Source organism: Lynx canadensis, chromosome E3, assembly GCF_007474595.2.
Source record: "Lynx canadensis isolate LIC74 chromosome E3, mLynCan4.pri.v2, whole genome shotgun sequence".
Classification (NCBI taxonomy): Eukaryota; Metazoa; Chordata; class Mammalia; order Carnivora; family Felidae; genus Lynx; species Lynx canadensis.
This window is the reverse complement of record NC_044318.1, coordinates 19290174-19314417: the sequence shown is the minus strand read 5'-3', so window position 1 is coordinate 19314417 and position 24244 is coordinate 19290174. Positions and strand designations below refer to the sequence as shown.

At 46.8% G+C, this 24244-nt stretch overlaps 1 protein-coding gene across 2 annotated transcripts in view; it reads right to left on the bottom strand.

The window, feature by feature from the left end:
• The window catches only part of PRKCB (protein kinase C beta), a 340854-nt gene that overhangs the window by 67054 nt on the left and 249556 nt on the right, over nt 1-24244 (bottom strand). For both annotated transcript variants that reach the window (XM_030300793.1, XM_030300792.1), the window contains exon 9: nt 18121-18267. In XM_030300793.1, the coding sequence (XP_030156653.1) occupies nt 18121-18267 (147 nt within the window). The remainder of the gene's footprint in view (nt 1-18120; nt 18268-24244) is intronic.

Here is a 24244-nt window from a genome sequence, read left to right as displayed (position 1 = left end):
TCCTTTTCCTACCCACCCCACGTGTTGAGGCTGGGGAGCTCATGGGCTAATTCAAGGCCCATGAGACAGAACAGTCATTTCTTTCTCCATTTCTTATACAGCCATTGACACACCATTCATTTACTTGGCGAGATGGGCTTGGTCTGAGTTGGTGCCACAACCATGCATCCAGGTTCCTCCATCCACAAGCTCTCTTGGGGATTCTGTGCCAGGCACAATGCTAGGCATTGGTGATGTGCCCTAAAACAGATGGGCATGGCCCTGCTTCCAAGCATTAAGCGGCCCAGGGAGATCTTCCTTCCTCCCTCTGTGCCCTGATGCACTGGCATGAGAGAAGGAAATAAATGGCAGAGAAATCGCCATTGCCACGGCCACAGCGATGGCCAGGTTCTAAAATGTTCCTTCAAATGGAAATGATCTTTTGCTTTTCATTAATTGCCTCATGAAGTTTCTGGAGCTTCCAGTTCAGTTAATACCAACATAGAGGGCGTGGGCTGTTTGCTCAGCTGTCCCTCCGTCTCCAGGGTGAGGATTCCAAACAGATTGAAAGGATGTGTTGAAGTGACGCTCTTATCAAATTCCAAGCCACATCTGTTACCCAAGAATCTTCTGGGAGAGATGTGATAAATAACAACGCTCCAGTGGCAGCAGACAAAATGTGGGAAAGTAGCCCAGGGACTCCTGGATGCAAAGTACGTTGCGATGAACTTTACTGGTGAATGCAAACGGCAGAATGTGCCTGGAGTCGTGGCCTTTGCATAATGTTGCATGATGGTTAGGGCATGGGGTTCAGAGTCACGGGACCTGGTACCTGCCCGAGTTCCACTGCACACTAGCTGCGTGACCTTGGGAAGTTCACCGAACTTCTCCTCCTCTGGTAATACGGGGACACCAACAACACTTAGCTGTTGGTGGTAGTGAGGGAATTTTACAGGATACAGTGAGCAAAGTGTGCACCTTAACACCGTGCTGGGCAAATGATGTGGGTTTAACACCTGGTGGTTATCCATTTTTCTAGGGCTGCCGTAGCAAAGAACCAGAAACTGGGTGGCTCAGCACCACAGGATTTTATTCTCTCACAGTTCTGGGGGCCAGAAGCCTGGAACCAAGGTGTTGGCAGACGTGCTTCCTTCTAGAAGCTTCCTTCTAGATTCTCACGGAGAATCTGTTCCATGCCTCTTTCCTGATTTCCAGCGGTTGCCAACAATCCTTGGCTTACAGATACGTCACTCCAATTTCTATTTTCACGTGGCGTTCTCTCCTGTGCCCCCATGTCTGTGTCCAAATTTGCTCTCCTTTTAAGGACACCAGTCACTGAATCACCATACCAGAACTTGATTACATCCTGTAGTTAGGACTTGAACACATATTTTGGGGGAAGACAATTCCACCCACTACAGTAGTTATCATCTATTCATCTTTATCAGAGAACGATCGACCGAGAACGACCGAGGGGCCTGATCATGATCCTTGCCCACCAGCACCAATGTCTGCTTCTCAACTAACTGTGGGTCCGTGCACTTACCAATGTGAAAGGGCAGGCATAGTCAGGAACCCAAGACCCCGCTCCCATTCCCCAACTTCACTGGACACCTGCCGAAAGTCCAAAGCCAAACTGAGTCTCTCTTAACTCCTCTTGGTTAAGCCCCTCATCCAAGGCGTCAACAAGTTTTGTCAGCTCTGCATTCAAAATGTATTCCCTCCCCGACATCCTTCCTGACCTAAGCCACCATGCTCCTGAGTCTGGCCTCCTGAATTGTCTCCTAATTATTCCTTGCTCCCCCGCCCGCCCCCACCCCGACCACTTGTTCCCAACCAACACGCCCACTGTTTTCTACATACCCCAATGATGCTATAAAATGCAAGTGGGTCTGTGCTCACTCTGCCTTCCTAGGATCTTCCTCTCCCCCCACTGCACTTAGGGCTCTCCCCATAGATATGCTCAAGTTTACTCCCTCATCTCCTTGCAGAGGTCCTCCCTGACCACCTTCTCTAAATTAAAAAAAAAAAACAACTTTTTAAATGATTATTTATTTTTGAGAGAAACAGAGCGTGAGTGGAGGAGGGGCAGAGAGAGAGGGAGACACAGAATCCGAAGCAGACTCCAGGCTCTGAACTGCCAGCACAGAGTCCAACTCGGGGCTTGAACTCACAAACTGCAAGATCATGACCTGAGCTGAAGTCAGATGCCTAACCAACTGAGCCACCCAGGTGCCACTGACCACTCTCTCTAAAGTTACAGCCCAGTTTGTTATTCCTCATCCGCTTCCCCTTACTTTGTTTTTCTTCATAGTACTCACCACACCTGGCATTAGAGTCTTCTCTCTCTCTCCTTCCCTCCCTCCCTAGATGTAAGCTCTCTGAGAGCAGTTATTTTGTTGACTTGTTTACTGTTGTACCCCCAACAGACACTCAAGGAATATTCATTGCATAAATGAATGGGAAAAATCTGCGTGAGGAGAAAGTAGCTTCAAAAAACAAACAAAAACCCTAGCTCTGGGTCCCTGGAGATCTCCAGTGACTTAGGTCTAAGCGTTGTTTAACTTATATATGGCCATATCTAACCCACATTTCACAAAGAAATTGAAGTGGCATTCAAGATTATATAACAGAAACAAGTGGATTTCATGATATGTAAATTATACTTCAATAAAGGTAGTTAAAAGCATTATACACTATAAAGTGTTTACAGTTTCTCTCTTTTTCTCTTCCTCCCTCCTCAGGTTCCTGGAGGCCAAAGCAACCAGAGACACATGAAATCTAACACAAGTTCATATTTCCTTTAAGGAAAATCATTTTTTAAAGAGAAGAATAAGCTTTCCCTAGAACTTAGGTCTCAAAGAAATGTCTCGCATGGATCTTGAACTCATAGTGCTACAGTGGATGGTGTTCTTAACAACATCCCTACAACAGGGAAGGTGGAGGAAGGGGAGGAGGAAGGGGAGGGGGAGAGGGAGGGAGAGAAGGGGAAAGGAGGAGAAGGGGGAGGGGAGGAGGGGGGAGAGACCAAGCATCTAGCACTGTTGGAACCTCCAAGCTGAACTAACACACTGGGATTAGGGAAAGACTTGAACTTGAACTCAAATGGTGCATCCAAAAGAGAAAGACAGAGACAGACTTGAGGCTCATGGGGTCCCGAAAGTCCAACCTGGGAGAAGAGGATGGGTCAATAAGGTGCCTGAGCTGAGGTTGGCATGGGACAGGGAGAGAGAAGCAAGTTAACGCCGGGTGTATACGCCGTAGGCTCACTGTAGACCCCTGGCCCCCTCCTCTCCCACACCCACCACACAAGGGAGCAGGCTCGGGGGCAGGTCTTGGGTGGTGGTCTGCTGCAAGGCGTGCATCCTCCCTTATTTTAGGGTTCCATCTTTTCAGGGGTTCCCCTGCTCTCTGGGCTGTCTCCTGTGGGTTGCACCCAGCCCCATGGAGGCCAGCAGAGGGTACTTTAGATCAGCTCAGCTCTGATCTGAAGGCAGACGCTGCTCCTCCCCTCCCCACCCTTAGCTGGGGTCTGCCTTGCAGGCTGGCACCAAGCTCCTGTTTCTCCAGGACGCACATTAGAATTCTCTGCGGAGCTTCCAGAAGCTGATGCCTGGGCCACAGTCCAGACCAATTAAATCAGAATCTTCTAAATATTGGGGGCCTTCTTGTGCCAGGCTTGGCCTGCCCGGGGGAGGACGTAGTGGTGGTTTGGCAGGCCATCAGGGTGGTGGTGTAATCAGGGGCTGGAGCACTGGGCAAACACTGTCCATCTGCCCCTCCCAAAGTGTTCACCCACTCAGGAGGAGGACTGTGAGAGAAATCTGGGTGCGGCTGCGTTACAAAATGAAGGTTAGCTCCCGCATCCACATCTTCTAACGTGACAGGGACGCTGACAAGCTCTTTGAGGTAAGAATGCGGCTGCGACAGAGTCTGAAGAGCTGGAAGCTTTGCATCTAATTAGAATTGTGAGACCCCGGTGGTACAAGTTCGGCTCTGTAATCATGAATTTAAAGCCTGGCTCAGTCATGTGCTTGCTGTGTAATCGTGGGCGAATTACTCAACCTCTCTGAGTCTCAGTTCCCTCGCCCATGAAAGGGCCACAGTGGCAGCTCATCCCCCACAGGGCTGCTGTGAGAGCGAGTGACACTGGGTCAACGCAGTGTCAACGCAGGTGACACTGGGCACTCAGCACCACAGCAAGCCACATTGTTAACGCGAAAGCAGAGTCAGGAAGAATAAAAGAGATGCTCCAACTGTCTCTATGGGGAGCATGGTTCTCTCTCCCTTTATCGGAAGGGACAAACAGAAAGGCAGAAGGCGAGCAGAAGCCACAGACCAAAATGTCTGCAAAATCAATCTCCCAGGAGATGTAATGCCAAGTCCGGAATGAAAGCCAGGTCCTACATTCTGTGCTTAGAGATGGGGCGGGCACGAGCCCTCCCCAGGAGGCTAAGAGGACCCTCGGGGAGGTGAATGCTCAGTGTGGACAGGGCTTCCCTGTGAAATCAGCAGAGCCTCTGTCAGCTTCCAAAGTTCTGAACGAGGGAGGACGATATGCCTGGCCTCCAGGCCTTCACCGATCAGTCTGTTGTGGCATGCAGATATGCCGAAGTCCGCCCTCGGACTGGGCCAGGGATAAACACTTGGCTCAAGCCACTCAACCCTTGGTAACCAGAGGCCTGGAGTGTGGGGCAGATCCATTCCAACTGAGCGATCTTAGAGCATGCTGGATGTGGGAGCAACATGTAGACAAGAGTCCATCATGGACTGATGGATGACTCCATGGCATAAGGCATGTGAAGAGCTCAACAGAGAGAAAGAACAGAAGGTGCCATGTTCATCATGGCCGATGAATTGTTAGCCTTTGAGGCTTTCCCGACCTTCAACTTTCACTGGACAAGAAGATGTCCTAACATGCTCTAGGCTACCCTCAGGGCCCCGAGTTTGATTCTACAAAGTGTATTCTTTTTTTTTTTTTTTTAATTTTTTTTTTTTAACATTTATTTATTTTTGAGACAGAGAGAGACAGAGCATGAACGGGGGAGGGTCAGAGAGAGGGAGACACAGAATCCGAAACAGGCTCCAGGCTCTGAGCTGTCAGCACAGAGCCTGACGCGGGGCTCGAACCCACGGACCGTGAGATCATGACCTGAGCCAAAGTCGGCCGCTTAACCGACTGAGCCACCCAGGGGCCCCTCTACAAAGTGTATTCTTATCGTTCAAACTTCGGATCAAGTTTTCTAAGCACGTATGTCCACACATACTGTGTGTTTAAATTTTATTTTTAATGGTGGTCACATTAACCAAATATGAAGTCATGTGGGTTGGGGGAATCAAATGCCTTTGCCTCTAGCCACAAACAGGAAGTTAACAATGTAGAAATGATTTCTGGCAACTGGGGAGACTTGTTAATTGAAGAAGTACTTCAGAAAAAATGGAAAAGCGATACAGTGGGGAAAAGATGTTAATTGGGAGTTAATAGTGTGGATCTGGGTAGGACTTGGTGGGTACAATCTTCAAGTTGGACGAACAAAAAATAAGAACCGTGACACTCAGCACGCAGATCAACTCCGATGATACAACTTGGTTATTTCATGATTTATTATGTAAGGCTTTCTGTATTTAAAATAAAATCTCTTTTTATGGTTACATATGTATGATTCCAACTATATGACATTCTGGAAAAGGCAAAACCATGGAGACAGTGAAAAGATCAGTGGTTGCTAGGGGGTAGGGGGGCGGGAGGGATGAATAGGCAGAACGCAGAGGATTTTTAGGGCAGTGAAACTATTCTGTATGATACTATAACGGTGGATACATGTCATTATACATTTGTCCAAACCCACAGAATGTACAACGCGAAGGGTGAATCCTAATGTAAACTGTGGACGTTGGGTGATAATGACGTGTCAACACAGGCTCATCAATGGTAATGAATGCACCACTGTAGTGGGGGACATTGATAATGGGGGAGATCAGCCAAAATTTCAGGTCAGAGTTTGGGTTAACAGGTGTGTTAAGATTTAAGCCTTTTAAAACGATGTCATGTGACACCTCAGATTTAATCAAGTTGAACTATTGCCCACTAGCAGAGAGAGCCGGAGGAAGTGTGAAAGGAAGTTTAGAATGGAGGTACTTTTAGCCGAGTCATCTCTGGGCTTGCTATTGTTAAGCAAATGTCACTACACCGAGGAAGGAATGACTCACAGCCAATGCTGGGGACAGGGGGGCAGAGGGGGATAAGGAGATTGGAACCTCATATGCCTAGCTCCTATGTTTTCAATGAAGACGTTTAGTTGGATTTCATTTAAAAAATTTTTTTAATTGTTTGATTGGGTTGTCCTAAGAAACGCAAAAATTTCAAAACCCTGGGCTATATCACTCCTAATTACTGATATCATAGAATCGGTTAATGATAACTGAGAGGTATCAACTCCAGTTATTGTAGCATTCTTTTGAGCCAAAATCAATGCTGGCGATATGTATGCTTAGTCAATTTTCTTTGAATCATGTGTTACAACTGACAAAGGTAGATGGTTAAAATAAAAGCAGATTTCATTTGACTGTTTTTTCACACGGTTCCCCAGGGAAAGCAAACCAGTGACTGATGCCTTTTACCGAAAGAAACTGCAGTGAAACCCTTAAGGGTCTGTCATCGATTTGAACAATTAGGTTGCACAAAGGAAGCCTGTTTTCTCTCTAATCTGATCTGCCCTGTGTGCGCAAGCCTTCCTTTGCTGGTGGTGTTATAGGCTAATGGAGAACGGGCTTCCTCCAAGGCAGAAATGGAGCACTTGGAGGGCACCTGGCCATGTGGCTTAGTGGTTATGCATTCAGGAGACGGACCCCCTGGGTTTGATCCTGCATTCACTGTTTGCGTAAATCTGCAAGTCTCTTGTCTGTCTCAGCCTCTACTTCCTCATCTGTGAAATGGAGCTATCAATAGTACCCACCTTGTAAGATCATTGTAAAGTTTAAAAAAATTTTTTTAACATTTTCTTTATTTTTGAGAGAGAGAGAGAGAGACAGAATGAGCAGGGGAGGGGCAGAGAGACAGGGAGACACAGACTCCAAAGCAGGCTCCAGGCTCTGAGCTGTCAGCACAGAGCCCACTGTGGGGCTCAAACTCACGAGCCGTAAGATATGACCTGAGCCGAAGTCCGACGCTTAACCGACTGAGCCACCCAGGAGCCCCAAATTGCTGTAACATTTAAATGAGCAATGCATACAAAACATTTAGACAAGTTCTCAATGCTCAGAATATATTATCAATCTCTGCAGTGGTTTTCAATGAGGTTTTGGGCAGGAGCGGGGGTTGAAACACACTATGTCTAACATATTCACTATTCTTATTTGTGCATCCCACATTTTTACCCTGGGTGTTGGGCAATTATAACCTACAGGTTTCTGCTATTATGTTTGTTGTAGAAAAAAATTATGGGTTATGCTGTTAGAAACCCGGGATTCATCTTAACAGGACTGTGGATTTCTGAAACATCACATAAAGATGCAGTTGACATGGATATGCAGAGAGTAGCAGGAGCCGTGACAGCACAGTAATTGGACCAGTGGCCATGAATTATCACCTGAGACACAGTTTCCATGCTAATAGCCTCTAGCTGGCCCTTCAACAGCAGAAGTAGAATTCACTTCGTATTATTTTTCCCAAAGAGTCAGGCAACACGTTCAAGAATGTACAGGCTTAACAGCAACTCCCACTTTGGTCTGTGTATCAGACAGGACAGTTATTTCCTTCCTTCTCTTAGAGAAACTGCCCAAACCCCCTCTGCTTTTCAGAGAGCCTGTTTCTGTTGTCCTTCCTGATGGATGGCTGGCAAAGCGACCTCTCCCCATGGCCACGGATCATCGGGATCCCTGTGCCATACTGGCCCATCAGATTCTCTTTCCCGGGATTTTAAAATTCTAGGATAGTCCAGATGTGAGAAATAGATATTGAGAATTGAGGAGTGACACAGGCTGGTGCATATCCACAGAGAGAGACATTAGCAAGAAGCAGGGATGACAGACTGGGGCCCCCAAGATGGAGGCCATGTTGTGGGTTTCCTGGAAGAAGCTTCCTTGTTCCGGCTGTACTTCCTGCCTTTGGGTATTGATGAGAGACACAGAAACAGGCACGTCTTTCTAATAAGTACCCCCTTTGCTCACTCTGGCTTGACCATCTACTCGTAGCAGGGCAGAGGCTTATAAAATTTGAATTCCAGAGATCTCATTTTCCTTGATATAATCAATTCTGTTAGGGGAAAATGGACCCCTCTAATTTCTTGTTCTGTAATGGACTCTCTTCTGAGGAGTGGAGGTAAGGGCTGTAGAACAGCAGCAAGTCATTTCACGGAGGAGAGCCGTGGAAAAATCAGGAAGGTGGAAGGACCTCACCATGATTTGGGAAGATGAGTTGGCAAAAACACGCTGCAATCAGAATTGCATTTGAAAACGGCTGGGGGCTGGGAGGAAGGTGCCATAATTGGGATAGAACCAAAGAGAAGGCAGGAATCCAAGATCAGACAGCAAATGTCAAAAGGTTCTCTGGAAGAGGATTACGGGAACAGGTAGCAGAGACTTTGAGCTATCTGTGAACCATATGATAAAGGAGCTCACCATATGGCGCAAGAAGATAGCAAAGCAGGTTCAAGGAAAGGAAAGTGCTTTTGTCTGTAGGATTATATAACCACATCTAATGTATGTACGTGTATGTGTGCGTGTGACTCCATACCACTAATGAGATTAAAATTAGGATAGACTCCTACATCAGGAGCTCCAAGACTTAGGAAAGGCCTTTGTTACGGGTTTGAACTAAACTGCCTTTTCATTCCCTCATGCCATTTCTTCCTGTGTTAACTCAGCGCAGTGGCTGGTTCCAGCAGAAGACGCTGTAGTCTGGGGCTCGGAGCTCTGGATTGCTCTCTTGTGCATGAACCCAGAGCTCACGCTAGCTAAGCGTGCTGGTGGCTTTCAGGGAGACAAGCCTTGACGTTGCTGAGGATGCAGTGCTAGGGGGCGAGTGCTGGCAACCGGCACCCACTATAGCAGGCAAACCAAGCACAGAGCTGGGGGTGGGGGCACAATCTTTTTAGGGGCTCGTGAGAGCGTTTTAATTTCTCTTAAAATCACAGAAAAAATGGGCTTTTAGGTTAAAGAAAAATGCTTTAACTTATTATATTAATATATTCGTCCTTATACCAATGCAATCACATAAGGCATCATTTTTAACTTTTTTTCCACAGCAGAAGGAGGGACCCACAAATGTCATTGTGCAGCTCCCTAGCAGTTCTGAAACTGCCATTTCAAATAAAGACAAGACCAGCAGGTTGGGGGAGATGAGTGGACCCCAAAGCAGAGACATAATCTGTCCGAGATGGGAAGTTGTAACTAGAATCACAAGACCTACTTTCAAATCCTGGCCCTGCCTCCTTCCCGCTGTGTGGTGTTGGGGAGGCCACTCAACCTCTCTGATTTACAATTTCCATGTAAGTATAATAGGGTTCATGTCAGTAACTACCCCGCAGGGCTCAGGGGAGAGTTCGTATGATGTAATGCATGTAAATCCGTAGCATGGTCCCAGGCAATTCATACGAGGTCAGTCAAAGTTGGAGGCAATGGGGATGGGGTGTGTGGAATTGTAGAGGTAGGACAGGTGAAAGGGTGGGTGCAGGTTAGAAGAAATGGAGGTTGGGGGCTGAAAGGAAGCCAGCTGAGGAGTTACTACACACACTAGAGATGCCTCCCGGACCTGGAGGATCCCACCAGCTGAGACCCTCAGAGAAGGGAGAAGGGCAGGGGCTGGAAGCGGGGAGTCCATTGTCATGAGCCTGCTCAGGAATCCCTGCAATGGCTCACAGGTCCCATGAGCATCTGCACACAGGTAGGTGATTGACAGGAGCAGTGATGAGGGAGGGCAGGCAATGTGGAGCCTTCCGTCACCACGGGCATGCAGTCTGTCTAATGGCAGAGGCTCAAAGTAAAACCAAGGCACGTAAACTCTGCTTACACTCAGAGGGAAAAAGAAGAGAGTGGGAAATGAGCAAATAAGAGGGAAAGCTGTTAACCTTCTAGAATATGCCTGAGGTATACCACCGTTGGGACCAGGAATGCGAGATCGCATGCATCTAAACCAAACCCGGTCTGTCAAATGCCACTGACTAGCTATGTGACTTTAGCAAGTTATTTTAACTTTCTGTCTCTCATTTCCTCATCTGTAAGATAGAGATAACAGCAGCCACATTATAGCATAAGTGTGAGTGAATACATGCAAAGCCCTTACAACAGAGCCTGGCGTATAGGAAGGACTCAATTGTTAGGTGGTATCATCACCATCATCACCACTGCCACAGAATATATGTTCCATGAGGGCAGATATTTATCTCTGTTTTGTTCACATCCATTTCCTCTTCACCTAGAAGAGTACCTGGCACATAGTAGATGCTTAATAAATACTTGTTCGAATGAGGGAATCCTTAATTATGCCTGTTGGTGAGGAGTTTATAAAAGTGATGACTTCTCCTTGGGATGGGGTATGGATTCCAATCTCGGCCCCAGTTCCTGTCCCTCATGTCTGCCCTCTGCTGTCGTAAGCAGCCACCATGCCTTGTGTTCAGATGTGGGGAGTAAGGAGCCAGGAGATCACTGATAAAAACTGGGAGGCAGGTGTTTCAGAATTTGCTGAGGGTAGAAGTCACAGTTCAAAAGGACAGGGCACAGGTGGTGGGTAGGGAGTGGAGGCAGCAAATCTCAAAAGAGTAGTTTCATTCTCTGGATATATTTGGGGAGGAAAGGACCCAGAGGGATGGTCAAGATCACAGGAAAGATTTTTAAGGGTACAGGAAATGTTGAGCATGCTTCTCATCTAACAGAAAGGACATGGGGAACAGATTTCAGACACTTTCTGTACCTTCCAGATATTCACTGAAAAAGGAAGCAAAAGACCTCATGTTCTTAAAAATAACAATAGTAATTGAAGTGCCAAATCGTTGTGTGAATGTAAGATCTTTAAGACAGTTTTTCACAAAACATGACACTTGTACCATCAGCAATACAAGGACAAAAGTATTTTTCTTTTAATAAGTTTTCCTAAAACATAGTAGAGTAAGTATACAAGTGGAAGATCAAGTCTGTGACTTTATATATATCATTGTTTAAGGGCAATGCTAAGAGAAGAAAACAAAGTCAACTAAATCCATTTAAAGAAAAAAATTTAAGATAGTAAGGAGGTATGTACATGCTCCCCCCCCAAAAAAAAACCCTAAACAAGTGCATGAATAAGAGAATATTTGGGAAATATGGCCAAGGCTATATTCAACTCTGTTCTACAGTCTGCATTTTGAGCTAAAGGAATTAGCATCAGCACCTTGGAGAGTGGCACACAAGTTCTAAGTCTCTAGGGGTACCTTATGGGAAGGCGCCATGGCCTAATCCTCAATAGTCTCCTTAGTGACACTCAGGCAGTAATGTCACCAACCTCTTGGGCATTATTCTAGCAAAGTCAGGCATTTGGCGAGGACACTGAATGGTGTCTCATCTCTCAGTTTTTTTTTATTTTAAACCTTCTTAGATGCATATAGAGCAACGGACCTGGATGGGACCTTTTGAAGATAGAAGTGTTATACCTGGGCACCCAGTTTCTATGGACTTCCCACTTTTTCCTTTTAATTTCATAAGCTGCTGACTTCTTCCTACTTAATTTATTCCTGGCTTATGCTATGCTTCAGGAAAAGCAGCACCAACACCTGGCATGTTCCATGATTCGAACACAAGGAAATGTCACCAAAAAGAGGAGCTTGATGGTTTTTTGTTTGTGGAGCATGATAAGCCGGGAGTTCTGAGGGCAAAAGTCAGAAAGTCTCTTGTGTCCCCAAGAAAGATTCCATCCAGAGCTGAAAAGTAGGCTGATGCCACTAGCTTTCCACCAAAATTGTTCTCCCGGCCTCCCTTGTACAGAGGCATGGCCATGTGACTAAATTCTCTCTAATAGAGTGTAGGCAGAAGTGATCGGTGTCACTTCCAAAGCAAGGCTTTTAAGAAGCAGCTTGTGCCTCCCCCATACTTCTCCCCCTCCGCCCTCTGAATGTAGACAAAAAAACAAGGCAGGAGAAATTAATGGAGTCATGTAAGACGGAAGGAACCTGGGTCCCTTAATCACCATATGGAGAGAGTGGGTGAGGTCAGGAACACCCATCTCAGACTATTACACGAACGGAAATTGAACTTCCTTCATGTCTGAGCTAGTGTACATTTGGGGGTCTATTTGTTACAGCAGTCGAATCCACCCTAACTCGTGAAGGAGCTCAGGTACCTTGGCCACCACACAGGTCAGCCAAACCTGGCTTGAGGCTGGGGTCGAGGAGACCTTCTGAGATTTTCATTTACTCCCCCATCGCCGTTTTGTGAAGCTCACTTAACTCATCCTTTAGGTACAGCCCAAGACCCGCTTTCTCACGGAAGCCTTTGCTGACTTCCAATGAGGGCCAAGCCCACTCCCGCGAGCTCCCACAGCACACATCAAACATCACAGTTGCACGTCACGTGTATCAGTGTGATTTCTTGACTAATGTTTATACCTCCACTGCATTTTAAAGTATGCACTTTTCAGAACTCATAGAATGACACACTACTTAGTGCATTTTGTTGTATGTAAATTTCACCTTAAAAATTACCAAAAACAAATACTGAACTCTGGTTAAATGGCATGTATGCTGAAGAATTTAGGGGTAAAGTATACCAGTGTCTGCAACTTGCTTTTAAGTGCATTAAAAATGGGTTGACAGAAAGACGGATGGATGGATAGATGTGTGATGAAGCAGAACCAGTCAAATGCTGTTGTAGAATCTAGGTAGTGGGTATTAAGGATCTTCACTGTACAATTCTTTCAACCGTGCTATATTCAAAAATTGTTTTTCCCACAATAAGATACTGGGGAAAAAGTTCAATGAGAGCAGGGACCATGAGTACATTACGTGAAAAGAATTGTTCTGTGTATATTATATATTTTTAATCATAATATTCTATGATTTGCTTCTGTTTAAATTGATATTATGTCATGGACATCTTTCATGATGACAGGCAGGCAGACAGACAAAGAGAGACCTCGTTCTTTTGAATATATCATGGATATACCATAATACGTTTAACTTTCACGTTATTGAACTGTTTTCATTTTTCTCTATTACCAATCATTTCCCATGATTTCCAATCATTTCCCATAGACTTTTGTGTTGCTGGGTTTGAGCTTCTTTATGTTACGTCTACATTCACCACAGCGTACATCTGCCTCCCCTTGCTCCCCACCCCAACTAGCACAGGAGTCCATAGGCAAGAGTCAGGAGTATAACAGAGAAAGGAGTCTCCACTCAAACATCTCAGCATAACTTTTCAAAAAAGATTTGGGTCCTACAGATCACTACCACAAGCACATCTGAAGTCTTAGAGGGCAGGCGATACTGGCCTCAGTTAAATGTTTGTTGTGGCCACATTTGAGGGTTAGAAGAATCAAGTTTGTAATGTAGAGAGTTGTACTGGTGCTGTGTCCATTCTCTATCAGGTACCTGCTGTCTTTCTCTTATAAGGTCCACTCATGCAATCCATCTGGGCAGTGCACAGCTGCCCAATTTATATAGCTGGAGAATAATTTTATCTCCAGTGATCCCTTGACAACCACAGAGGTTAAATTCTTACAAAGTGTAGTGGCTGGTAAAGCAGAGAACTCACAGATGAAAGGAATCATGGAAAACAGAGAGTCAAACTCACCGTAAGGAAAAAAAAAATTTAACTATGGATGGGGACGGACGTTAGCTAGACTTCACCGTGGTGGTCATTTCACAATATATACAAATATCGAATCATTAGGTGGTATATCTGGAGCTAATAAAATGCTATATGGTGATTCTACCTCAATAAGAATGCGTGAATGAATGAATGAATGAATGAATAAAATAGAGCATGAAGGATAAAACTAGAAAAACAAACATTAAATAGTAAATGAGTAATAGATTTGAAATGCTCTGTTACAAAAGTTCCAGAAGGCATCTATCTCCAAGTACGCCAAATGTGCCAAGAAGCCCTGCTTAGCAAGACAGCCCTTGCAGGTAAACACTCCCACCTGTTCAGGAAAGTAAACTCCAGACTGTTCTCTTTTTCAGAGTTTTTGAAACAGGGCTTACTCGTTTGGAACTCAGTGGCCTTCCCGCTTGCTTTGTCATTTGTTTTATTTCCACAGGTCTTAGCAAAAGGCATGTGTCACTCCCTAGCTGCCCCACAAATTATGACAGTGCTTAAGAGCACATTTTTCTGGGCCGGATCTGATACGGTGGACCTGGGAGAGGAGCGGTGTGAAGGCATCACCTCAAGGACCGATGCCTTCCATCTTTGGAAGAGGGAGACCAACGAGCATGCTGTGTCGTTCTGTTTAAGCGGGTTGACCTATGGGGCGCCCCGCGTCGGATTCTGTGCTGACAGCTCAGAGCCTGGAGCCTGCTTTGGATTCTGTGTCTCCTTTTCTCTCTGCCCCTCCCCTACTCACAGTCTTTCTCTCTCCCTCTCTCCCTCTCTCTCTCTCTCTCTCTCTCTCAAAAATAAATAAACATTAAAACAATTTTTTAAGGGGATTGACCTATACACCTGACAAGATTGCAACTGTCAAAAGTAGGCATTCAGGGACACCTGGGTGGCTCTGTCAGATTTCGGCTCAGGTCACGATCCCAGGGTTGAGGGATCAAGCCCTGCGTCAAGTTCTGTGCTGACAGCATGCAGCCTGCTTGGGATTCTCTCTCTCTCCCTCTCTGTCTGCCCGCCCCAAATAAGTAAGGCATTAATTTTTTTAAGCAGACATTCAAATATAAAAATCACATTAATTTAAAACCATGGTGGGCAAAACCGGAGGTGCAAAGGGTTACTCTACGTTTTAGAGGATCACTGAGGTTTTGTTATTCTGTCTCGGCTTTCATGACATACTTTGTTTTCATCTGTGATTTGTTTGATGCCACATCCCCAGCCTGGAGCAGAACTCTCAATTATTGTTACAGTTTCCATGGAAACATATGATCTATTCTCTCTCATTCCCTCACTGTTCCCCAAAGACCCACTCTCCCACTTCTCCAGCCACCCCCAACTCTAACCATTTCCGAAAAGTCCTCTGATACTTCCGTTCCTCAAAAACTCTCCAACCTGTGTAGTTAAGTGACCACAAAGGTGCAGAACTATACGTAGAGTATGCTAACCTTTGCAGTAACAAGGACAAAAAAACCCATATTTATATTTGGTAAATTAGCATGTAGGAACCAGAAGCATGCAAATTCAATGAACAAAATGTTTGCACACGGAGGGCAGCAGCAGTGAGGGGGCACAGAAAGGTGTGAACCTGGGTGGGAGCAGACTTCTCAATGTTTATCCTTTCCATATAATTTTAATTATGAACCACGTGAGTACACTGCTTATTAAAAATAGAATTTCACTTTTAAAAACTCCCTGATGGGCTCATATTACCAGAACCCCTTCTTCATTTAGGCCCCTTCTTTCCTGGTCATCATCCGAATGCCCCTGTTCTTAGCAGTTTAAATCTCTTGACCTCACCGGTTTGTCTTTCATCCCTAGGCTTCCAGACTCCTTTCCCACCCAGGTTGTGACCCTCTTCCTGTTCTGACTTCTTTTCCAACCTGATCTACATTCCATTTGTATTCATTTATTCCATATGCTTTTATTGAGCACCTGCGAAAAGCAGGCTACGTTGGATCTGCAGTGGGCATTTCTCTTCCCAGAATCCTTGACTCCCTTATTACTGTAACCTTCTGGCTCACTGGTCCTGTTAATTCCCCCCTTAGCTCAAATTTGCCACCAGCTTCCTCACGTCCACACCCAGGCTGCTCAGAGGTACCAGCAAAAATCACACAGAGGCATGGACCACTTCCATCACCAACTTTAGAGAGCTGCTCAGCAGTCTTACTGTGTTTTCCTGCTGTCACTCCCATTTCCTGCCCAAGCTCTGCAAACTCTCAGCCTTCACCTCAGATCCCTTATTTCATCTCAGCAGATCACCCTGTGACCCACGGACAGAGAAAATGCATGCATTCAATCCATAGGCACTGGATGAACAGTGGTGAACAGGGTGAACAGTGGATGAAGAGTGGCGAACAGGGCAGAGAAGGTCCTCCTCTTGTGGCATTCAGCTCTTAGCAGGAGTGGAGAGACAAACCAACCAACAAACAAGAAGTGTACCATCCGGTTATGGCTGCTAGGGGAGAGTGGAATATGATGGGGAATGATGAGTGGCTGAGGAGGTGGCTATTAGGGAAGGCTTCTCGGAAGAGGTGACGTGGCTGAGATGGGAGTTATAAGAAGGAGCCAGCCATGCCAAGAATAAAGGGAATAGCATCACAAAAGCTCTAAGAGACGGGGGCGCCTGGGTGGCTCAGTCCGACTTCAGCTCAGGCTATGATCTCACGCTTCGTGGGTTCGAACCCCACATCTGGCTCCACAATGTCAGCAGAGAGCCCACTTGGGATCCTCTGTCTTCCTCTCTCTCTGCCCCTCCCCCACTCACACTCTTTCTCAAAAATAAATACATTTTTTAAAAAGTTTAACTGTGAGAAAAACAAACAAACAAACAAAAGCCCTAAGAGAGGAAGGGGCTTTCTGTGTTTCAAAAACCCAAGGACCACGGCGGTCAGAGCACCAGGGCGTCACAGGGGCAAGAAAAAGAAGTCAGGCAGAGAACTGGGATCAGATTCTAAAGAGCAATGTAGGCCAAGGACACAGTATGAAATTTATTTCAGTGTGATGGGAAATCATTGAAGAGGTTTTTTTATTATTATTATTATTATTTTAAGTTTATTTATTTATTTTGAGAAAGAAAGAGAGAAAGGTGCAGAGAAAGGAAAGAATCCCAAGCAGGCTCTGTGCTGTCAGCTCAGAGCCCAATGCAGGGCTCGAACCCACGAACCATGAGACAATGACCTGACCAGAGCCAAAGTAAAGAGTTGGATGCTTAACTGACTGAGCCACCCAGGCGGCCCATCATTGGAGAGTTTTAATCAGGGGAGCGTCTTGACCTAATAATGTAACTGTTCCAGAATGAGCACAGGTGCTAAATGGCAAGTTACTGGTTACAGGTAACAGGAGTGGCCGCAGGGAAGTCCAGCGGGTGTATGAGGTTTAGACTAGTGCTGCATTTGTGAAGGTGGAGAGAAGTCAGTAAATGCACAACATGCTTTGGAGAAGGATGTGTCAGCATTCGTGAATGGATTTCACACGGCTGGGGGAAGGGAGGGAGGCAGCTAAGAACAACTCAAGGAAAACTCCCAGATTTGGGGCTTAGGCTGCAGAGGTGGAGAAGAAATTTATATTTTTTGCACACTTAACTTCATGGTATGTATGAGATTTACACAAGACATATCTCTGGCACACAGAGGGATTAGAAGACCCAAAACAACACTAAACAACTCAGGAATACTTATAGCACAATCTCAGCTTCAGTAAAACAGCGTCTCCCAGTATCTATAAAAGTATCTAGAACCACTCTACGAGTCCCAGGGTCATCCTTCAACTCTGCTGCTGTTTGAGAGGAGGGGTTCCTATTCTTGGCTGCAAAAGTGATCTTTTCCAAAAGGCACATTGGATCGTGTCACTCCTCTGTTTAAAAACTTCCAATGGTTCCCCAGTGCTCTACGAATAAAATCCAAACTCTTCATCACAGCTCACAAGGCTTTGCAGGATCGGGCCCCTGCCCATCTCTGCAACTGCACATCCTCCTACCTCGCCCTGCTCATGACATCTTGGCCCCGACACCTTCTGATGGTACCTAGAGTGTGCCAAGCCCTTCTGCACCTCAGGACCTTTGCACTTGCTATCCTCTCAGCTGGCAACATTCATTCTTAGCCCTTGGAAGGTATAGCTAATTCATCCTTATCTTTCAGGGCTCACCTCCTCAGGTGGTCTAAATGGGTTCCCTCTGGATGTGTGTTTCTGGCGCACAGCAGGCTATTCATTTTCTTCACAGTTTTCATTATGAACTGTAGTGGGGATCTACTTTTTACTCTCTCCCTCGCTGGAATGTAAGCCCCATATGAACAGCAAATGTGCCTGCCTTGTCACCTGCCCTTCTGGAGTGGGTGCAGCCCCCAGGCCATACTGTACCTTGCCAAAGCTTCCTTTCCCGAGCACCATCAGGAAGTTAAAATCGGTCAGTTTCATTCGGTCTCTGTTCCCATTGTTGTCAAGTTTGGATATGGTGTTGGTCGTCTTTTCTTCTGGAGCCTTGGTCCCCTGACCGATCTTGGCCCTCTAGCAGAGGAAGCACACAGAACACATCATTAGGGTTTGAGGATGCCCTTGTTGGAGGACACAGGTACACGCTGTGAGCTGTGGTTTCTGCAGCTCGCCCCCTCCCCCAGCCTGCCTCTCAATGAAAAGCATGGCCAACATCCACTCTGCAAGCCTGAAACCTGGAAGCCACCCTTGGCACCTGTGTTTCTCTTTTATCCATCATGTCTCAGCCACCACCAGGAACTGTTCTTTCTTCCTCCTAGCTGTCTCCAGAATTCATCTTCCTTCCACAACCACCTGTTACTATGTTGCACCGGGACAACCCACCTTGGTTCCCCTCTCACTGGGCTTTTCATGCAACCGGAGTGAGCCTCCACCTCTTCATACCAACCAAGTCGCCACCTGCTTAAAAGCTGTGACCCACTAGGTTGGGGATAAAGACCTCGGTGTTTTCACTGGCCTACATGGCCCGGTATGATCAGGTTCTCCAACCTCATCACTTCTTGGATCCTGCCCTGCAACCCACCTTCATTTTTTCATCTCCCACCTCAGGGCCTTTGCACCTGCTCTTTGCTACTACGGGATGGCTATTGTCTCCTCTTTGCCAACCGAGTTACCCCTGCTTCACATTTTCACTTCCCCAGGGAAGCCTTCCTTAACTGTCTCTATCTGGGTTAAATGTCCCTATTTGCTTCCTTCATCCACTTTACCCCCCACTTATACTGGATGGTAACTGCTCACTGTTTTCCCCAATGCACTGGAAACTCTGTGAAGGCACAGAATCTATCTCTGTAACTTCCCTGACAACTAATACAGTTTCCTGCTACACAAAGAGATGGATGGGGGAGGCCCGTGCTGGCCCTCAGTGCAGTGGGGGAGGGTCTCGCTGCTGTGAGCAGCAGAATGGTGACTCAGAATAGCAGCAAATGCTTTGCAACGGGGAGAGAAGAGAAGGTCAGCAGTGAGAGATAAAATCGCCAGGACTTTGTTACTGGGTTCACCTCCAGGGCTAGAATCCTGGCCCTGGAGTGGAGGAGCGGTGCGGTCCTGAGGAAGTCAGTCAGCTCAGGATGCCCCTCTGCTCAGATGTCCCGTACTTTAGCATCTCTCTCAGAGAAAAGGCTAGAGGCCACAGACGACCTGGCCCCTCTGTACCTTCTCCGATTTTGGCCTCTTCTCCTTGCATCACCCTGGCGTCATGGCTGTTCCCTGATAGCACCAAACACGCCCTTGCCCCTGGGCCTTTGCACTTGCTGTCCCTTGTGCCTAGAGTCCTCTAGTCCTCAGTCCCCTGAGCTTCCTCACTTCGGATAAGACAGCCTTGCCCAACAATGACACACAGAAGCTCTCAGCCATTGCCATTACTCTTCTTTACTTGTTTCTCATCATATCCCTTATCACCATCCTACAAACCCAATATTTACTTGTTTCTTAATGTCTACTCTTTGTCCTCACACTAGAACATGAGCTCCATGAGGTCAAGGATTTCGTCTGTCGTGTTCTCCTTTCTCTGGCACAGAGTAGGCACTTAGTTGTATTTGGCACTTAGTTGTTTCTAAACCTTAGTCCCCTTTTCGAGCACTTGGAGATCATGAGAGAATGTATCTTGGAGTTCTTTGCACCATTCCTAGCAGATAGTAGGTGCTCAAGAAATGCAAGCTATTTTTTGGTTTATTTTGAGAGAGAAAGCATGAGTGGAGGAGGGACAGTGAGAGAAGGAGAGACAGAAAATCCCAAGCAGGCTCCGCACTGTCAGTGCAGAGCCTGATGCAGGGCTCGAACTCACAAACCGTGAGGTCATGACCTAAGCCAAAGTCAGAAAGTCAGACGCTTAACCAACCAAGCCACCCGGGCGCCCCAACAGATATTATTATTATTGTCCCATTATTCAGCTGTCTGTTAGAGACAAAGAGGCAAAAAAAATTTTTTCAGGGTTTTGAATTTCGGGAAAGACTCATTCATTCAAAAACTACCCACCGAGTGCCTGCTAGCTGCCAGGTGATACTCTAGATGCTGAGGATCAATCAGAGAGAAAACCAAACATGGATGCTCAAAGAATTTACACCGCAGCAGGAACCGGGTCCCCCACCCTGTGTCCAAAGGATATTCTGGAGTTATCCAGATAAACAACTTGATGTCAGCAACAGAAACAGCATTTGTGGAGTAGAGAGTAAGACATATTCAAAGAACCAAACACCATTTAGTCTGGCCGGAACACAGAGTGCAAGGTAGATGTGGCACGGGATGGACAGGCCTTAACCCTGTCAAGAAGTCAATGCTGGGGCACCTGGGTGGCTCAGTTGGTTAAGCATCTGACTTTGCTCAGGTCATGATCTTCTGATTCGTGAGTTTGAGCCCCTCTGGCCCCCTCTCTCTCTGCCCCTCCCCTCATACCTCTCTCACTCTCTCAAACGTAAATAAACATTTTTAAAAGAAGAAGTCAATGCTAATTATGAGCATAAAAGGCTTTAAGGAGGCCCTGGCATGATCATATTCCATTTAGAAGATCATCCTGAGTCCAGAGAAGAGACCCATTTGAAGGAGGTTGAGTTTGGGAACCACTGGACGTGACTAGAGACATCAAGGTGCCAGATGCCGGGTGTCTCCGGCACAGAGGGAACAAAGTGGGTCGGTTTGGAGGTAGACTTATCGGAACTGGGTGCAGACTGGGAGAGAGGCTCAGGGATGAAGCCCTTGGCTCCTGTGTTGTGCACCTATGAGGACAGGATGCTTCCCCACTCAGAGGAGAAGTGGAGAAGGGGCAAGTGTGGAGATGTGGGTGAGAGGGTGGGAAGAGCCTGACTTCAGACACACAGAGACTCCCCCCTTTCCCACAGGGGCTTAAACTCTGAAGTTTACTTCCTCCTCGGGACACGCCTGTTCATTGTCGTTGCCCCATCTGTCCTGCTGACAAAGCATCCACCATCTTTCCTCTTTTTGCAATTGATGTTTTTTAATTTACATCCAAGTTAGTATATAATAATAGTTTTTTTAATGTTTATTTTTGAGAGAGACAGAGAGAGAGAGAGGAGAGGAGGAGACACGGAATCTGAAGCAGGCTCCAGGCTCCAGGCTGTCAGCACACAGCCTGATGCAGGGCTTGAACACACAAACCGCGAGATCACGACCTGAGCTGAAGTTGGATGCTTAACCGACTGAGCCACCCAGGTGCCCCTGTAAATTAATGTTTTAAATATTACAGTGGATAGACTGAAACGCATAAATCTCAAGCGTACAGTTCTAGGAATTTGGACAAATGGATACACCCTTGAAGCCAGACCCCAATCAAGAGAGGGAACATTTCTATCACCCCCAGAAAGTTCTCTGTGCCCCTTCCCGGCCAATCCCCACTCCCACGAACACAACCTCTGTTCTGAGTTCTATTCTCATAGGTCAGTTTCGTTTGCTCTTGAACTTCATCTAAATGGAATCATAGAGTGTGCCATAACCATAGAGTGTGACATAATAAGGAAGATATATTTGGTCTCTGCCCCTGGTTCCTGACACAGAGCTCCTAAAGTTCTTGTTAATTTCCCAACAGGAGCATCTTGTATTCTAATTCTCTTGGTGGGCTCCTGGATGGGGCATGGTCATCAGAAGGACCAAGCCATGATTTTTCAGAAGCTTGGAATTTTCAGCCCCATCCCAGGGTTGGAGACTGAGTTAGTTAATAATCAGTCATGCCTCCATGATGAAGCCTCCATAAAAATCCCTAAACTATGGAGTTTAGAGAGCTTCCAGTGTGGTGAATCTCAACCCCCTGGGGGATGGAATCTCCTGGGCTCCTTTCAGACCTTACCCTGTGTATCCCTTCATCTGGCTGTTCATCTGTATCCTTTATCATATCCCTTAATATATAATAAACCAGTAGAAGTAAGTAAGTGTTTCCCTGAGTTCTGTGAGCCATTATAGCATTATCAAATCTGAGGAGGGGGTGGTGGGGACCCCTGATTTGTAGCAAGTCAGACAGAAGTGTGGGTGAGCTGAGAGCCCACAATTTGCGACTAGAGTCTAAAGTGGGGACAGCCTTGTGAGACCAAGCCCTCAACCTGTGGGGTCTACACCATCTCCAGGTGTCATCCGTGAATTAAATTGTAGGACACCCAGCTGGTGTCCACGGAGGACTGGAGAATTTCTTGGTGAGGGAAATCCACACATTTGGTGAAGATCTGTGAAAGTCTAACAGGCTTCCCTTTATGGAATAAGCAGTCCTTGCATCTGGCTGCTTTCGCTCATCATCGCGTTCTCGAAATGCACCCGTGCTGTTGCCTGAATCAGTGGTTTGTCCCTTTGTATTTGCTGAATAGCGTTCATTGTTTACGTTCTCTTCTTTACGGGCATTTGTGTCGTTTCCATTTGGGGGGCTGTTAACAGAGCTGCTGTGAACACACACGGTCAAGTTATTTCCTAGTAAGATACGTGCTGATTCCAGCGTCCGTGGGGCAGCCAAGCATGTGCACCTGGGAAGCACACGCAGGGACAACTGGCATCTGAGCTGGAGACAGAGGTTTGGGGGTTACAGGCGTAGAGCGAGTGGTTAAAAAATGAGCTCATCAGGTAGAGAAGCAAAGCGCCAGGGCAGAAGTAGCACTGCCTTTTCCGGGCCGTTATCTTTCCATCATCCCAAATCCTCACCCCTGGCCCCAGGGATTTTTGCCCAGGCTGTCCCGACTCGAACACGTTCCCTCCTTCCTCCCTGACCCTACCGTCTTCCCTGCTTTAGGACCACATCTCCCACCTTCTTGGAATCCCGAGTCAGGACCCACTCAATCCACACACTGCATTCTCCAACCTGTGAGGACCCAAATCCTGACTGTCCCTGGTCCCCAGCCCCCATTCCGGCCCTTAGGGGGACACCGCAGGTCTCAGCATGGCCGGCCAGTGAAGCACGAGTGAGGGACTCACCCAGTTTCTCCGTTGGCCTTTGCCTGGTGCAAAAATTTTTTTCTGTTCCTCAAGGAGCAGCAAATGGCCAACCAGCTTCATCCCTCAGTCCTGTGAGTAACCTCCCTCCTCTGAATTATGGGACCCAAACCCTCTTTCCACCCCCATCTCAACTTGCTTCTGTGACTTTTCCCATAGGTACAGGCTATAGACCTATAAAGTGTATGTTCTCCATACAAGCTACGGTGTTTGTGTCTTCCCCAACTGCCATGTAGGCTATAAGGTTTGGGTCCTCCCCTCCAAAATTCACACATTAAAATCCTAACCCACAAAGGTGATGGCATTAGGAGGTGGGGTTTTGGGGAAGGAATTAACTCATGAGGGTGAAGCCCTCATGGGGGGGCAGCAGTGACCTCCCTCCTAGAAGAGTCCCTCCCCCACCAAGAGCTCCATGGGTCCTTCCAGGGGGTGAGGACACAGTGAGAAGAGAGCCATCTAGGAACCAGGAACGGGCTCCCTCACCAGAATCTGACCAGGCTGCAGCTTTGATCCTGGACTTCCCAGCTTCCAGAACTGTGAGAAAAAAAGTCTCTATTGTTTAAGCCCATGGGTTTTTTGTTGTTGTTATAGCAGCCTGAACAGACTAAACCAGATTCTAAACTCTGGATCAGAAGTCTAATGGCCCCATCCGCCTGGTTTGCACAGTGCTGATGTTGTTTTAATAATTAAATTAGTTGGGGCGCCTGGGTGGCGCAGTCGGTTGAGCGTCCGACTTCAGCCAGGTCGCGATCTCGCGGTCCGGGAGTTCGAGCCCCGCGTCGGGCTCCGGGCCGACGGCTCGGAGCCTGGAGCCTGCTTCCGATTCTGTGTCTCCCTCTCTCTCTGCCCCTCCCCCGTGCATGCTCTGTCGCTCTCCGTCCCAAAAATAAATAAACGTTGAAAAAAAAAATAATTAAATTAGTTGACAACTGTTGAAAAGCAGATGGTCTATAAAAACCCATATTTGCAGCTTCTTTCAGGGAAGTAAACATGGCCACATGGGGCCCCATCCAGCAAGGCATAGTGTTTTTAGATAGGACATGTTCTCTCCAGTTTCCCACAGTCCCCACCA